This window comes from Saccopteryx bilineata, chromosome 11, assembly GCF_036850765.1.
Source record: "Saccopteryx bilineata isolate mSacBil1 chromosome 11, mSacBil1_pri_phased_curated, whole genome shotgun sequence".
NCBI classification, from domain to species: Eukaryota; Metazoa; Chordata; class Mammalia; order Chiroptera; family Emballonuridae; genus Saccopteryx; species Saccopteryx bilineata.
Genome location: NC_089500.1, coordinates 70,465,645 through 70,482,031, shown reverse-complemented (window position 1 = coordinate 70,482,031; position 16,387 = coordinate 70,465,645). Strand labels below are relative to the sequence as shown.

General features: G+C 54.0%; 1 protein-coding gene across 1 annotated transcript; it reads left to right on the top strand.

The window, feature by feature from the left end:
• Nucleotides 1-503: 503 nt before the first annotated feature.
• LOC136315311 (prokineticin-1-like) lies at nt 504-13,160 on the top strand. Its single transcript, XM_066246793.1, has 5 exons — nt 504-569; nt 1,280-1,363; nt 8,198-8,493; nt 11,514-11,639; nt 12,367-13,160. Exons 3-5 carry the CDS (start codon nt 8,422-8,424, stop codon nt 12,463-12,465), a joined length of 297 nt encoding a protein of 98 aa, XP_066102890.1. The 5' UTR covers nt 504-569; nt 1,280-1,363; nt 8,198-8,421; the 3' UTR covers nt 12,466-13,160.
• The last annotated feature ends 3,227 nt before the right edge of the window (nt 13,161-16,387 follow it).

The window sequence follows — 16,387 nt, the reverse complement described above, 5'->3', positions numbered from 1 at the left end:
ATCCTCTTACAGGAAGAAGAAATCATCCCAGACAGGAATGTTTGGAAACTTATTAGAAATATCCAGCCAAGGGCACGCGCTAACCCCATCCTTCTTTATGATGTGATTCATGACCAGACAAGCCGAGGGCTCTGTGTGTGTCCTTGGGGAGGAGGCCCCAGTAATGCCACCTCCGATGAGGGCTCCACCTGAGCAGGACAGTCCAGGGCATGGGCCTCGCCTTTCCGGATCTTTCAAGAAGTCAAAGCCCAAGTCCTCTGAAAAAGTGAACCTGCATGGATCGCCAGTAAGTGACTGTGAAGGTGGAGCTGCTCTATTAAACAGGGTGCACCCTTTGCTGGGTACGTCCTTCGCTGCGCCTCCCTAGCTGTGAGAGGTCCCCCTTCCTCCAGGACAGTCTCTGAGGTACAGCATTAGAAAGCCCCTTATGTTGAGCGACTTCTTGGCCTCGGTTCCTCAGGAAGCAGAGCCCAAGGCAAAGTCTCTGAAGCTGGTGGTGTATTTGGGAGGTGATCTGGGCAAACAGGAGGAAGGGGTGGAGAGAGGGACGAGGCAAGCAGGAAATGCCGGTAAGGAGTATGTTCTCTCGGTGGGGGCTGGGTTCTTCTAGGTCCTTCCAGGTTCAAGCATTTATCCACTGGCCCCCTTCTCTCTGGTGGAGGAGTCCCCAGGGTGGGTTGGGGATTAAGTCCCTGCACTTGCAGGCTGAGCTCCCACAGGGCACGTCAGGCCTTGGGCGGCAGCTGGGAAGCGAAGTGGCCTTCTGCAGTAGACCCTGTCAGCACAGGTCAATCTGAGCTCAGGTAGAACTGTCTACCCTCAGAGCCCCTTTAGAGGCTGATTGTTTACAAGGGTTGTTTGACTTCCTACAGGTGTGACTTTATTTATTTGGTATTTTTCCAAAGTTAGAAGTGGGGAGGCAGTTAGACAGACTCCCACATGCACCCGACCGGGATCCACTGGACATGCCCCCTAGGGGGCGATGCTCTGCCCATCTGGGGCGTTGCTCCTCTGCAGCTGGAGCCATTCTAGCGCCTGAGGTGGAGGCTATGGAGCCGTCCTCAGAGCCTGGCCAACTTTGCTCCAATGGAGCCTTGGCTGCGGGAGGGGAAGAGAGAGATAGAGAAAGGAGGGGGGGAGGGGGGGAGAAGCAGATGGGCACTTCTCCTGTGTGCCTACCAGGAATCGAACCTGAGACTTCCACACACCGGGCCAACACTCTACCAGCCAGAGCTTTTTTTTTCTTTTTTTAAAAATATTTTATTTTTTGATTTTACAGAGGGGACGTGGAATGAGAAGTATCAACACATAGTTGCTTCACTTTAGTTGTTCATTGATTACTTATCGAATATGCCTTGACCAGGTAAGCCCAAACCAGAGACCTCAGCATTCCAGGTCAAATGCTCTAACCATTGCGCACCAGGCCAGGCCCCTACAAGTGTGACTTCTAGCAGCCTGGCTTCCTGGGCCTGTTATTGGCTAGAGTTATATGGTCTGGCCATTGTTTACTTGCAAATAGTCTCTTAGGATATTTTTTAAAGTTTTTCTTTATTGATTTTTTTTTTTTTTAAACAGAGAGGAAAGAGAGAGAATGGGGGAGAGGAGTAGGAAGCAGCAACTCATAGTTACTTTTTGTATGTGCCTTAACCGGGCAAGCCTGGGGTTTTGAACCGGCGAACTCAGCACTCCAGGTTGACAGTTTATCCATTGTGCCACCACAGGCCAGGCTAGTCTCTTAGGATCTTGAAGGCGCCCAGAGCAGGAACCACCTCTATGGCCACCCCGCCAGATGGTGGAGCCGCACGGCCTGTCAGAGCACATCTGGCGGCGGGCAGCTCATTGCTGCTGGGGAGCTGTTCCCTTCTCTGCCGGACAGCCTTCCTGCGCTGGGCCACAGCCTTGTCCCTGGAGCTTCCACACTGTAATGTGCCGTTTGCCCTCTGAACCAGCGCGGAGCAAGCCCGCTCCAGCTTCCTCCTGGCGGCCTTTCTCACATGTACGCGGCAGTGTAGCGTGCGTGGTGGTTGGGGCAGGCGTCTGAAGTCAGATTCGGGGTCTCATTCACCCTGTCACCACTTTTTAGTCTGTGGGTGATGATGGAGCCTCATGTCCTCAGCTGTAAAACAGGGGAATGGGGACTCTTCGGGACTGCCATGAGCATTTAATCAGGTAGCGCTGGTGGGCTGCTCAGCAGTGGGTCACGGCAGCTGAAGATGCTGCATGCCAGCTTCCTCCGGCCGGACGCCGGCAGCTCCTCCTCCTCACAGACCTGCCCACCTGCTCTCTGGCTGAAAGGAGGCCTTCCAGGGGCAGGGGACCGACAGCGAGGGTTCTGGGACTCTGCCCTCTGAGGCTGGAGGGTCTGGAAGCCGATGGGTGACCAGGCGGTGGCGAGAGGCCAGCCTGCGGGCTGTCCGGGAGGAAGGTGGTCAGGAGGTCAGCAGGCTGGACTGCTGGGTGGGAGCTGGGCGTTGGCGGGGCAGGTGGCACTGGAAATTGTCCTGTGCATCCTCCAGGCGGGAAGATGCTCAGTGGTGGTGGAAACTGGCGTCTGAGTCCCGGGGGAGGTCTCAGTGACAGGATTAAATGACTAATGAGAGCAGGGAGTTTCAGGAATCGAGGAAACCGCCATGTTTGGCTGCCGAGTGTGGCAGTGTCACCAACACAGCAGGAAGATGTGGGCAGCGGGCGGCCATGCACCGTAGCTGCCCAAGAGCTTTGAGCATCTTCCCCAGCTCCAGTCAGAGCCGGTTACACCCCAGTGCCCTGCAGACAGGTGCCGGTGCCCAGCAGACCATGTGGCAGGTCTGCGATCAGACAGCCCACGTGAACCTCCCACCGCGGTGAAGTAACACGAGGACAGAGGCTCCACGTGGGGCCTGGACCCGACCCGGCTTGGACAAGCGCTTTCCTTGTTGGGCAATTCTGTGGTGCGGCTCTGGGTATTGTTCTTGGACACTTAGCTCCATCCTGTTTCTCAAGATGCCAAACCATTCAATGAGTTCTTAATGGTCTTTATTCAATTCCTCCTTTAAACTTGGTCCAGCCAGACTGGATTCTGCTATTTTGCAACTAAGAACCCTGAGCAGTATAAGTGGGTGTAAGGGTGAGGGTGGAAAAAGGGCTAGAGCAGGGGTCCCCAAACTATGGCCCGTGGGCCGCATGTGGCCCCCTGAGGCCATTTATCTGGCCCCCGCTGCACTTCCAGAAGGGGCACCTCTTTCATTGGTGGTCAGTGAGAGGAGTACATTGACCATCTCATTAGCCAAAAGCAGGCCCATAGTTCCCACTGAAATACTGGTCAGTTTGTTGATTTAAATTTACTTGTTCTTTATTTTAAATATTGTATTTGTTCCCGTTTTGTTTTTTTTACTTTAAAATAAGATAGGTGCAGTGTGCATAGGGATTTGTTCATAGTTTTTTGTTTGTTTGTTTTTTTTATAGTCCGGCCCTCCAACAGTCTGAGGGACAGTGAACTGGCCCTCTGTGTAAAAAGATTGGGGACCCCTGGGCTAGAGGATGGGGCGTGTGCACGGGGGAGCCAGTGTGGCCCCGGCGTGCGACATGTACGGGACTGTTGGCTGTGGGCCAGGAGGCTGGGGTGCCTGGGTGGGGCACAGATCTGGGATCCTAAGCATTCAAGTGGCCTTGAAGTTCATTTGGGTGGGTGTGGTGGGACAGGAGACTTGAATGTGTAACCCTGGGAAACAGCCTTGATTAAGGGATGGGGCGGGTCAGGGGACTGAGGGCGGGGGATGACCTGGAGACGATGATGGAATGAAGAGTAAAGAGGAGAATGTAAAGAAAGAGTAAGTGTCTGAGTAAAAAAACACAGAAGTGCGGCCCTGGCCGGTTTGCTCAGTGGGTAGAACGTTGGCCAGGTATGCAGAAGTCCCGGGTTCAATCCCCAATCAGGGCACACATAAAAAGCAACCACCTGCTTCTTCTCCCCCTTCTCCCACTCTTCCCTTCTCCTCCTCTCGTGGCCAGTGACTTGGTTGGTTAGAGCGTCGGGCCCAGCTGGGGTTGCTGGGTGGATCCGGTTGGGGCGCATGCAGGAGTCTGTCCCTCTGCCTCTCCTCTTCTCACTTAAAAAAACCCTGCAAAAGTGCAACAGGTTGAGAATTGAAAATGACACTTGATAGTTTGCATTAATAGGTCAAGGGTGTGCTAGGGACAGCGCGGCGCTGGAGTGGGTTGAGGAGGAGAAGGGGTTTGCGGTCTATCTTTCTGGGACGCTACTGCGCAGGGAAGGAGGGGATTGAGACCCGAGGTAAAGGAGAGACGCAGGCAGACGTTCAAGGCCGAGAGGAAGGAGCTGCCGTGAGCAGAGAGGTTGCCCGGTCAGGGCCGGCCTGGGCCTGGACCTCCGTCCCAGGGTTTGCCTGTGCCCACGAGAGTGGCCCTTGCTCCCCCACTCCACCCCCACGTGCAAACTGTCCTGGAAAATGGTGACATCAGCATAAACTGAAGCGGAGAAGCAAGGGCCAGGCCCTTAGCTTTCTTCTCCCTCCAGGGACACAAGTGTGTTGTGAATACTTATCACCCTTTTCCCATTTCTCATCACCCACTTGACCTCTGACATCCTTCCTTTGTCTGTCTGGTGCAGGGCGCCCCTCCCTCTCTCCCTCTCCTTTCCTGCACATCTGTCAGCCAAAACGTAACCCTGCTCTGGTCCAAAGGTGTCAATATGGTTGAAACCCAACTGTACACAGGAACAGGAGGGCTGTATGTTCTAGAGCAGTGGTCCCCAACCCCCGGGCCGCGGACCAGTACCGGTCCGTGGGCCATTTGGTACCAGTCCGCAGAGAAAGAATAAATAACTTACACTATCTCCGTTTTATTTATATTTAAGTCTGAACGATGTTTTATTTTTAAAAAATGACCACATTCCCTCTGTTACATCCGTCTAAGACTCACTCTTGACGCTTGTCTCGGTCACGTGATACATTTATCCGTCCCACTCTAACGGCCGGTCAGTGAAAATATTTTCTGACATTAAACCGGTCCGTGGCCCAAAAAAGGTTGGGGACCACTGTTCTAGAGAGAAATTAGACCCTCTAACTGGGAGCTCCCGGTCCTGACCCGTGGAAGGGGCTTGGTGGATGTTTGCTTAATTAAGTTATGGAGTAAAGACGCCCCAAAGCCCCCCAAAGTCTCCTCTGGATTTGCAACCAGTCACTGTCTAGCCCTCACCTTCCTCTAATGAAGTTGCCTATCCTCCAGGACCAGCGCCGACGAGAGATAAGACGCTTTTGACGTGTTACTGGTTTGGTTTGCAAGTGTTTCCTGCTCCCATTCTTCAGGCCATGGTGTGGGATAATGCGTTCTGTGTGTACGAGGAGGTGCTGACAAGGGGGTGGGGGTGGGAGTGGGAGGTGGACAGGATGGGGGCGCTAGCCTGAGAATCAGCCCTTAGCTGACACGGTCTCTTGGGGGGTGACCTGTGTGAGGGGGAGCGGTCCGTGCAGGGCTCCTGGCAGGGCTGCTTTGGGGAGCCCCTCCGAGCACACCAGGTGAGCACCCCCAGGAGAGTACGCCCAGGAGAGTACGCCCAGGCGCTGCCTTCTTCCTGGGCCACTTGCGCTCCTGACAGGGGGGGAGTGGTCCTCTACTGCTTTTGTGAGCCTGGCCCTGTCAGTGTGCAGGTGGGCTCTACGAGCTCATCATTTTGATTCTCATGTCGCAGCAGAATTTTATATTAAGATGGACAAGCCTATCTTTTTTAAAAAAATGATTTTATTTATTGGTTTTAGAGGTGGGGAGGAGAGAAGGGTAAGCATCAACTCATAGTAGTTGCTTCTCATATGTGCCTTGACCCAGCAAGTCCGGGGATTTGAACCAGTGACCTCAGCATTCCAGGTTGACGCTTTATCCACTGTGCCACCACAGGCTAGGCTTTCTTTCTTTCTTTCTTTCTTTCTTTCTTTCTTTCTTTCTTTCTTTCTTTCTTTTTTTTGTTATATAGTGCCAATAGCTAGCATACAATGCTATGTGCCAGGTATCGTGCTGCGCACTTGCCATGCACTTAATTCTCCACACGCAGACAGAGAGATCTTGTCAAACTGTTAATCACATCCTGCCCTGACTCCCCTGCTGGAAGCCCTCTGAAGGCTCCAGCACTCTTGTGTCAGCGAGGCACCCACTTGTCCTACAAGGCTGGTAGAAGTGGCCCCTGGCTCCTGCTCCCAATGCAACCACGCCCCTCCCCTCCCCTGCTCACTATGCTCCCTTGCTCTTGGCACTGTTCCTGCCACAGGGCCTTTGCACTGGCTCTTTCTCCAGGCTCTGCCCAGCTCACTTCTTCACTTTATTAGGCCTTTGCAAGTGTTTTCTCAGACAGACCCTCACCTTATCTAAAATGCCATCCATTGTCATGCTCTGTTGTTATCTTCCCTGCCTTAATTATTTTTTAAATTTAATTTATTTATTACAGAGACAGAGAGTGAGTCAGAGAGAGGGATAGACAGGGACAGACAGACAGAAACAGAGAGAGATGAGAAGCATCAATCATTAGTTTTTCATTGCACTTTGCAACACCTTAGTTGTTCATTGATTGCTTTCTCATACGTGCCTTGACCGCGGGCCTTCAGCAGACTGAGTAACCCCTTGCTTGAGCCAGCAACCTTGGGCTCAAGCTGGTGGGCTTTTTGCTCAAACCAGATGAGCCTGCGCTCAAGCTGGTGACCTCGGGGTCTCGAACCTGGGTCTTCTGCATCCCAGTCCGACGCTCTATCCACTGCGCCACCGCCTGGTCAGGCCCCTGCCTTAATTTTTAATAACAGCACATCTAGCCATTTTATTATGAACCTATTTGCTTATCAATTACTTACTAGAATCAAAGTTACATGAAGGTAGGGACCTAGTTTTGTTCACTGCTCTATTTCTAGGACCAAGACTGGTACCTCTGACAGCGTAGTTGTAAACAAATAGTGGATAGATACAGAAATGGGTGGGTTTTCACAGAGCTTCACGATGTAAGCCCGTGTGAGAGATGAGAAAACTGAGGCTGAGAGAGATCAACACTGTTGTCGGGGGTATGAAGCCAACGAGTCAGGTGGGGTCAGAAGTCCCAAGGCCGACCTCCGGGGTCTGGCTCGCGGCTGCTGTGCTGAACTCAGCGTTTCCATGGGGAACCCTCTGCACTCGAACCAACGTTTCCACGGGGAACCCTCTGCACTCGAACCAACGTTTCCACGGGGAACCCTTTTCCCCAGACACGCCGAGAAAAAAGCGTGTCGTGGCTGAACCCGTTCGGAAGACACTGCAAATTGGGGTTCTCCACTTGGTGTTTCAAATGCCGGCTAGCACGGGGAAGGCCCTGAAAGGTCCCGCAATAGAAACATTGGTTGAACCTGTGGAGTCGTTGTTTCCCAAAGCTTTGAATTTAGACGTCTTTATTTATTTGAGTGGGTAACATATCGCAGAAAAGACCCTGGGAAGTCACGGCTTTTCTCACTGCGGAGAAGGCGGGCTGTCAGATGAAGGGCCTGGGACCTCTCTGGGCTGTCCAGCATGGGGAGGGCTGGGACCAGGGGCTTCCCTCCCAGAGGAAGGGGCATGCCTAGAGTCAGCGTATCGCGAGACTGGTGTTTGAGCCCACCGTGTGTGCTCACCCATCTCGTGCTCACCCCAAAACAGACGCAGCAGCGTGGCTCCTGGAGCCTTTTAGCTGCAGCCCTGCCCACGCACGATGTCGGCAGGGTTTCTGTACCAAGTGCACTTGGTGTTCCCCTCAGACTCTTAGAGAGCGGTTCCCAATGTGTGCTTCTCAGAACCCTCATCCCACAGCCTGGCCCTGTTTTCTCCCTGTCTCATGTCTCCCCGTTTGGCATTCGAACTCTCTAGAGAACCAGGGACACACTTCTCCCCACTGGGTCCTCTTGGCCGTCAGCTTTCTGCTCGGTTGACTGTCACTGCTCAGACCGTTCCTGTTGGCTTGAGTGCGAGGGAGCCGACGGTCCTGTGTGCTGAGTGGCTTTGCGGGCAAGGAACAATGGCGAGGTTGTAAATGTCTTAATTCATTACCGATATCCTTCCCCGCCCCAAGCAGACAGGGATGCCCAGAGGCAGAGAGGACAATGGGAGCGATGTATGTGACTTCCTGGATCATGCAGTTTGGGAGACTTAGAACAACTGTCAAAGCCCCCGACATGTTTTCTTTTTATCGGTTTTGATGGCGATTTGATGTCATTAGGGATTCAGGTCTCATTCTCGTGTCTGAGATCATCCGCGTAACACTGGTGATGGGGAAGGGAAGACAGCACACAGTGTCCACAGGCATTCGAGACCGGACGATATAAATCTGGGAAGAAGGAGGTGGCCCCAGAGCCGCGTCTTCCTCGCTGGCTGCAGGAGACTGAGCTGCAGGAAGCCAGAGGCAGCTGAGTGGACCGGGTTTTGCCTGCACTCCAAGTGACCATGAGAGCTGTCACGCAAATCATAGTCTTGCTCCTCCTGGTGACCGTGTCCAACTGTGCTGTGATCACAGGGGTAAGTTGGCTAAGGTTTCCCTGGGTTTCAGGAGGGTGTCAGGGTCTGAATGGGAGGGAGCCAGGCACCCCAGTGGGGGAAGGGCAAACCAAAAGGCAGAGAGGTTAGCCGTCCAGTGGCACTTCCAAGTGTTTGACATGGTTTTCCCATGAGTTGGACCTCGCTCTACTAAACGGCTCTGCTTTGGAGAAGCTGTGTGTATGCACACCAAGTCCTGTTTTCAACGCGTGAGGAGAACACTGAGCAATTTTAAAGTTCGGACCTTTGCTGAAATGAAGGTTCTTATTTGGTGTAAGGAACCTTTATAAAGTGGATCAGCATCTTCCAATATACCTTCTGTGTAAGTTTGGACATTCCTCTATGGTCTGGTGTGTGTGGCAAGTTTCATTTATACGGCATGTTGGCTTCATTAAAGGCAAAGAGCTTATCAGTGTCTATCGGGGGCTGTCAGCCTCTGGCTTCTCTACTCTTAACAAAGGCTGTCCTGAAGCTCCCTTGTCCTCACTGCCGGCAATATTTCACTCTGTGCCCGGTTCTGATAGGAACAGGGGTGGCTCCAGCAATTGTCCAAGAGGCACCCAGAAGGAAGCGTGGGGTAACCGGGAGAAATGTCTCATGGCGAGGTTTGTGCAGCCGGGCTCTGCACACGTGAGCAACTGAGTACTCAGGCCGTGGGTCTCTCTCAGAGGTTTGGGGCACACACTGTGTTCCCGGGGTGGGACCATTCCTCTTTCAACAGGAAGGAATGGTTCACCTGGGAGCTACCCAGACAAAAGCAGTGAGGAAAAGCAAAGGGAAATTCACTCTTGTCTTCGCCTCCCCCAACTTTCCCCCTGCAGGCGTCCCCAAACTACGGCCCGCTGAGGCCATTTATCCGGCCCCCCGCCGCACTTCCGGAAGGGCCACCTCTTTCATTGGTGGTCAGTGAGAGGAGCACTGTATGTGGCGGCCCTCCACCGGTCTGACGGACAGTGAACTGGCCCTCTGTGTAAAAAGTTTGGGGACCCCTGCAGAGCAGTGGTTGGAAACTCATTAGTCAACAGAGAAAATATCAACAGTACAACAATTAAAATTTCTTTTGACAGCCAAATTTTTTAACCTTAAACTATATAGGTAGGTACATCCCTTATCGAGGTAGCGCCCGCACATGGCATTTTGTGGAACAGCCACACTCAAGGGGCGGAAGAGCCGCATGGGGCTCAGGAGCCGCAGTTTGAAGTCCAAGGCCCTAGAGAATGAAAATGCGGAGAAATGCAAACGATTGCTGAAATTGGCTCAGTTTTCATGTTCACAGGAAGGACAGCGCCCTTCTTTTCTTTTTTTTTTTTTTAAAGGACAAACACTGAGTTTCAGAGAACAGAAAGAAAAAGGCTTTTGAGACCCAGAGCAAAACAAAATGGTTTGGGCAGCATCCTACCTAAGGAATGCAGACCCAGAGGCTGTGCTCTCAGTGCTGTGGAGATTGGGGAGGGCGGTCACAGGAGAGAAGTCATGGGCACCCCACCGACAGGTGGACAGAGCAGGTCCCCAGTCACGGACCCTGTGAGCTCTGAGCTCTGGCCCAGAGTGGAGGCAGGAGGCAGGTGTGAGAGAGGTGGGACTGTCTTTCCTCGGGGTGACACTTTGAAAAGCACAGGGAGAGAGAAACCTGGGGGAGAGGACATGCCCTCCAGTGGTGACGTGATGTGCTGTGGGAGGGAGACCCGGGCGCGGAGGGCAGGTCGGCACCTCCGGCTCCACCCACACTCCATGTGCCTCTGTCCCTGTCTGACTCTCAGTCAGGGACCGGGTTCTACCGTCCCCACACTCCTCTGCTCCCCAGACTGTCACTGCCCCTAATTCAGGCCTGGGTGGTCCTGCCTCCCAGCGCAGGACAGCAACGCCTCCTCTGTGGGAAGAGAGTCAGGTGGGGTCTACTTGGCCCTGACCTGGAGCTTTCGGGGGCCGGCTGGTGTGTGAGACGTGCCCTCACCGGGTGGAGCCCAGCATGGACAAGTGGTGGCACCTGCAGCTCCTCTGGGTGACAAGCAGCAGGGCATCCTCCACTTCCCTCCTGGGCTGAGCAGTGTGGAGGGTTGAGTCCCCCCCACACCCCTCACGCAGGCAGCAGAGGGCGCTCCGTGGGCTCTTGTTGGAGGAGAAGAGCAAACCAAGACCCAACACTGAACGGGAACCGCAGCCTGAAAAGCTGCAAGTGTCTCTGGAAGGGGAAAGTTAGGGAGCGCCCCCACCGTGGCCCACCGGTCTGCGGCCATCCAGGGCGCTGTTTCCCCCAGCCCGAGGTTCTGTTTAAAGCAGGCTCCTGTGGCCTTCTTTACAAATAGCACCTTCCAGAAACCAGGCAAGGCCCCTCAGCCCCCTTCTGGGAGCCCCGCCTGAGGGGTCCACTCCTATCTGGTGAGGAGACAGCTGTGCACTGGGCACCGGAGCCTCAGGTGAGGCTGGGCTCCTGGTGGGGTGCAGGGGGCGGGGAGAGCAGGGGAATGGAGGCGCCAACCTCGGTACTGCTAGGTCCAGGGAAATGCAGCGCTGACCCCTGGGAACTTGGGCCCCTCCAGGACGTTGAATTAATTCAGTCCCACCGGCATCAACCGGTGCTATAAAAGCTGTCTCCTAAGCTCTGGACTTCTCAGAGGGGCGACCTGCCTCCCTGTTGAGGGGCCACAACGGAGCTTGGGAGGTCACTCAGGTCCAGGTTCGATGCCCCACTGAGCCCTGAGTCTCCTGCTGTGAGGGGAGCAGAGGCAACAACGCAGGACATCAGGTGTCCTGTGAGGCGGGGTGAGGGGACCACTCAGTGGCCCCCAGGGGTTGCTGATTTGTTGTTGTTTGAGAGAGAGTGAGACAGATACATCGACCTGCTCCTGTATGTGCCCTGACCGGGGAATCGAACCTGTAACCTCTGTGCTCCAGGATGACGCTCCAAGCAACCGAGCTATTTTGGATGTACTTTTCAGTTCTGGTTTCTCTCAGGAGGCACTAATGGGCTCTAATGACTTTTTTGTCACCCCCCCCCCCAGGCCTGTGAACGGGACGTCCAATGTGGGGAGGGCACCTGCTGTGCCATCAGCTTGTGGGTCCACGGTGTGCGGGTGTGCACCCCACTTGGGGTGGAAGGAGAGAAATGTCATCCAGCCAGCCACAAGGTACGGCACAGGTTTGCTTGGGACACACAGCCAATGAGATAGAGCAGGAACCACTCTTCCTACCGAGTGCTTTTTGCAAGTTTGAGCCTCTTTACAACCATATGTGGTAGGCTTTGTTATTAACCCTATTTGCAGATAATAAAGTTGAGGCAGAGTGGTTAAATAACTTGCCAGTTGTCACATAGCTCGTAAGTGACAGGCGTGGGATTTGTACCCAGGCAGTGTGACACTAACTATGGTTTAATCGCTCCTGCTCTTCCCCCTGAAGAGCCTCAGAGGCTCAGCAATCCTCTGGGTGAGTCACAGGCAGAGAGGGTGTCTGTGCTGCCCTGCTGCTGCCCAGCACCCACCCGTGTCTGCACATAGGGATGAATTGTAAGTGGTAGTCACTGAAGGGACGTGTGGGTGAGTGTGTGTGTGCACGTGTCCAGGCAGCGAGGGGTCAGCAGTGTTGGGGCTTGTGCAGTTCCTTAGGGTTGGAGGTGGACAGCATTGTGCTGTGGCAGGTCCCGTAGTCTCTTTGAACCGTGGCTCCTCTACCAATTAGCTGTGTGACATTGGCACATTGCTTAGCCACTCTGTGCTTCAGCTTCCTACTCGATAATAGCTGTTATTGTGCTCAGTTGGGGGTCATGAGGCCCTGGCCAGGGCCAGCTGGTCAGAAGCTTCTGCCAGAGGCCTGTGTGCCTTGGAGAAAGGTGTCATTCTTCTCTTCCTCTCTCCCCAGGTTCCCTTCTCCGGAAAACGCCAGCACAACGCCTGTCCCTGCCTGCCCAACCTGAAGTGCTCCAAGGCCTCGGACGGCAAGTACCGCTGCTCGAAGTGAAGAACGTCAATGCTTCAAAGCTTGAATGATTTCAGGACCCCCCTGCCCACCAGACTTCTTGCTGACACAGCCTAAGATGGTCTCTTACCATCTTCTATTTAATTAGTCATGTGGCCCAGCTCCCCACTGCCCCCTTGCTGATATGTCCCAACTCCCCACACTGCCCAAGGGGATTCCACCCTCCAGCATACACCTGTGCACCACCGGGGGCGTGGCCCTCAAGGCCATGCCTCCCTCCTCCCTGCATGTTCCGCCTTAACCAGTGTCCCAGTACCGGCCCAGGAGCAGGCCTGGAGCTAGCCTTGGGCCCGTTTATGAAGCCTGTGCACGTCAACCTGCAGAGGCCCACGGTCAACCCTGCCCAGAGGGGAGTGGTCAGTGACCTCATCAGGTGTGAGGAGCCAGGGCGACCAATGCCTCCAGATGGTGGCCTGCCCCCTAGGCCAGAATCACAGGGCATCTAAGGTCTTGCCGTGCACACTCTATCAGTAACCAGGGAAACCCCATTCCCATTGCCCCCCTGAAAGACAAATGGTCCTTGGCCGGTAACTCAGTGGTTAGAGCATCATCCCAACTGCTAAGGTTGTGGGTTAGATTCCTGGTCAGGGCACATACGGGAAGCAACAATGAATACACAACTATGTGGAACAAAAAAGGAATCCTCCCCCTGCCCCCTCCCTCTCTTCCTTTCTCTCTCTGTCTCTCTACAATCAATCAATAAAACATGATTTAAAAAAGGCAAATGGTGAGGTTCTATCTAATGCACATTAAGAGGCAATTAAGGAGTTACCTTAAACAGCTCCGCTCCAAGGGTCAGCCCCTGAAAGCTGGTCTGTGACCTTGAGGAGGATGGGCCGGCCTCTGCCCAGCTGGGGGAGGGACACAGAGTGAGGGGAGGGGTGGGGGGGCATTGATTTCAGGTACAGGGAGGCAGCTACCAACAGGGACCACAGTCAGACCCCACGCCCACCGGATAAGGCGTCCTGCTCCAGAAAGCAAGGGCGTCTGAAGATCACAGCAATCTGTCTGGAGGCTGTGTCACCAGCCTCCTTTCTCGTCTAAAACACCAGCTCCATAAGCACCTCACATGAGGACACCTCACATGGGGACGGGCCCGAGGCTCACTGGGGACGGGGAGATACCCGAAGCTGGATCCCTCACCTGAGGGCTGCAGAATAAAAGCTCGAATGAAGTGAGTGGCCGTGCTGTCCCTGTTGTGTCTGTGTGGGGGACTTGGGTGGGACTCGGCTGGGGGCCTCCTCGTAGCTAGGGCAGGGTCTTGGGGAAAGTGCATTAAGCATCTTAGAATAAAGAAGGAGAGGAGCTCAGCGGCCACGGCTCGTGGGTTAATGGTCACGTGTTGATGGTTGGAGGCAGGAAGGGAGCCGTGACTGGCATTGGGTGGGGAGACTCTCCACTGGTGACATCTGGATGGCTCACAACCCCCATTCCTACAATTCTGTCCCTTTGGCTCAAATACTTGCTGCCACAACGTGTGCATGAAGGAGTCCATCTCAGGGATGGGCTGGAGGGACCCTGAGCCTGGGTCTGAACCCAGGGCCTGGGAGCATCCCCTAAGGACTACAGTGTGGATTCTTCTTCTTTCTCCTCCTCCTCCTCCTCCTCCTCCTCCTCCTCCTCCTCCTCCTCCTCCTCCTCCTTCTCCTTCATTTTATTCTATTCAGTGAGAGGAGGGGAAGCAGAGACAGACTCCTGCATGTGCCCCCACCAGGATCCACCCAGCAAGCTGACTAGGGGGCATGCTTGCCCATCTGGGGCCACTGCTCTGTTGCTCAGCAACTGAGCTCTTAGTGCCCGAGGCAGAGGCCATGGAGCCATCCTCAGCGCCTGGGGCCTACTCACTCCAACCGAGCCATGGCTGCAGAAGGAGAATAGATGGAGAGAGAGAGAGAGAGAGAGAGAGAGAGAGAGAGAGAAGTGAGAGAGAGAGAGAGAAGTGAGAGGAGGAGGGGTGGAAAAACAGATGGTTGTTTTTCCTGTGTGCCTTGACCAGGAATCAAACCCAGGACATCCAAAAGCCAGGCCAACGCTCTACCACTGAGCTAACTGGCCAGGGCCATGGATCCTTCTTATTTCAATTTCTAGTCTAGAGAAACGTAAATGTAGGATGAAAGTATGTCATATCTTCCTGTTTCTAAGAAGCCTCCAGGACTGTGGTTTCTGAGCCTTGGGTTTCCTGCCCACTCTCATTTGCCCTTGATCCCCTCAGTGCTGTGCTTGGCAGGGGGTGGGGGGCATTGCTCAGGATAAGCGGCTTTCCTGCAGGACCCACTCAGGCCAGGCCTTGCCCCACGCGGAGCCTCCCTGCTCTGCTGACTGTGCCCCTCCTTGGAGCCCATGAGTCTCTATCGCCTCTCTCAGGCATTCCAGTTTGCCCATCCCGGTCCTTTGGGCCTCCAGGTAGCACTGACGGCTGCCAGCCATGCTGTTCTGCGCACCCTCTCTGTGTGCACAGCTGCCCTGGGAGAGGTAAGGGCTGCAGGTACCAGGTGCCCACAGCACAGAGCGCCCCTCTCTGTCTTACCTGGGAGTTGGTCAGTGGCCAGACCTGCCAGTGGTTTGAAACACCCACTTAATCTAACTCAGGGGTCCCCAAACTACGGCCCGCGGGCCACATGCGGCCCCCTGAGGACATTTATCCGGCTCCCGCCGCACTTCCGGAAGGGGCACCTCTTTCATTGGTGGTCAGTGAGAGGAGCACATTGACCATCTCATTAGCCAAAAGCAGGTCCATAGTTCCCATTGAAATACAGGTCAGTTTGTTGATTTAAATTTACTTGTTCTTTATTTTAAATATTGTATTTGTTTCTGGTTTGTTTGTTTTTTTTACTTTAAAATAAGATATGTGCAGTATGCATAGGGATTTGTTCATAGTTTTTTTTATACTCCGGCCCTCCAATGGTCTGAGGGACAGTGAACTGGCCCCCTGTGTAAAAAGTTTGGGGATTCTAACTGGATCAATTCTCACTTTTTTTTTTTCTGTATTTTTCTGAAGCCGGAAATGGGGAGAGACAGTCAGACAGACTCCCACATGCGCCCAATCAGGATCCACCCGGCACGCCCACCAGGGGGCGATGCTCTGCCCACCAGGGGGCGATGCTCTGACCCTCCGGGGCGTCGTTTTGTTGCGACAAGAGCCACTCTAGCGCCTGGGGCAGAGGCCAAGGAGCCATCCCCAGCGCCCGGGTCATCTTTGCTCCAGTGGAGCCTCGGCTGCGGGAGGGGAAGAGAGAGACAGAGATGAAGGAGAGGAGAAGGGGTGGAGAAGCAGATGGGCGCTTCTCCTATGTGCCCTGGCCGGGAATCGAACCTGGGACCTCTGCACGTCAGGCCGACGCTCTACCACTGAGCAAACCAGCCAGGGCCTAATTCCCACATTTTTATATCAGAATTTCGGGTCCCTGGATGGTTGGCTCAGTGCTAGAGCATCTACCTGGCATGTGGAAGTCCCAGGTTTGATTCCTGGTAGGGCACACAGAAAAAGCGACGATCTGTTTCTCCCCTCACTCCCATTTTTCCTTCTCTCTCTCTCTCTCTCTTTCCTTCCCACAGCCATGGCTCCATTGATTTGAACACGTTGGCCCCTGGCGCTCCATCTCAGGAGCTAAAAATATCTCCCTTACAAGCGTGGTCCCAGATGGGCAGAACACCGGCCCCCGACGAGTGTTGCTGGGTAGATCTTTGTTGGGGCACAAGTGGGACTCTGTCTCTTTATCACACTCTTCTCACTTTAAAAAAATAAATAAATAAAATAAGAGAAATTTTGGGAATGTATCGTTGATCTCTGCCCCAATTCTTCCTATTTTTCCCAAATACTGAAGGATCAAGTTGGGGTGGGAGCCCAGGGAGGCTAAGAAAAGTTTATTTGTGTGATTTTTTTATATCCAGGGCATATTGTTCA

Coding starts and splice junctions, on each gene's coding strand:
- LOC136315311 (XM_066246793.1), top strand. CDS start 8,422: ATGAGAGCTGTCACGCAAATCATAGTCTTGCTCCTCCTGGTGACCGTG. Junction 8,494..11,513: donor ACTGTGCTGTGATCACAGGG/GTAAGTTGGCTA, acceptor CCCCCCCCCCAG/GCCTGTGAACGGGACGTCCA. Junction 11,640..12,366: donor GTCATCCAGCCAGCCACAAG/GTACGGCACAGG, acceptor CTCTCTCCCCAG/GTTCCCTTCTCCGGAAAACG.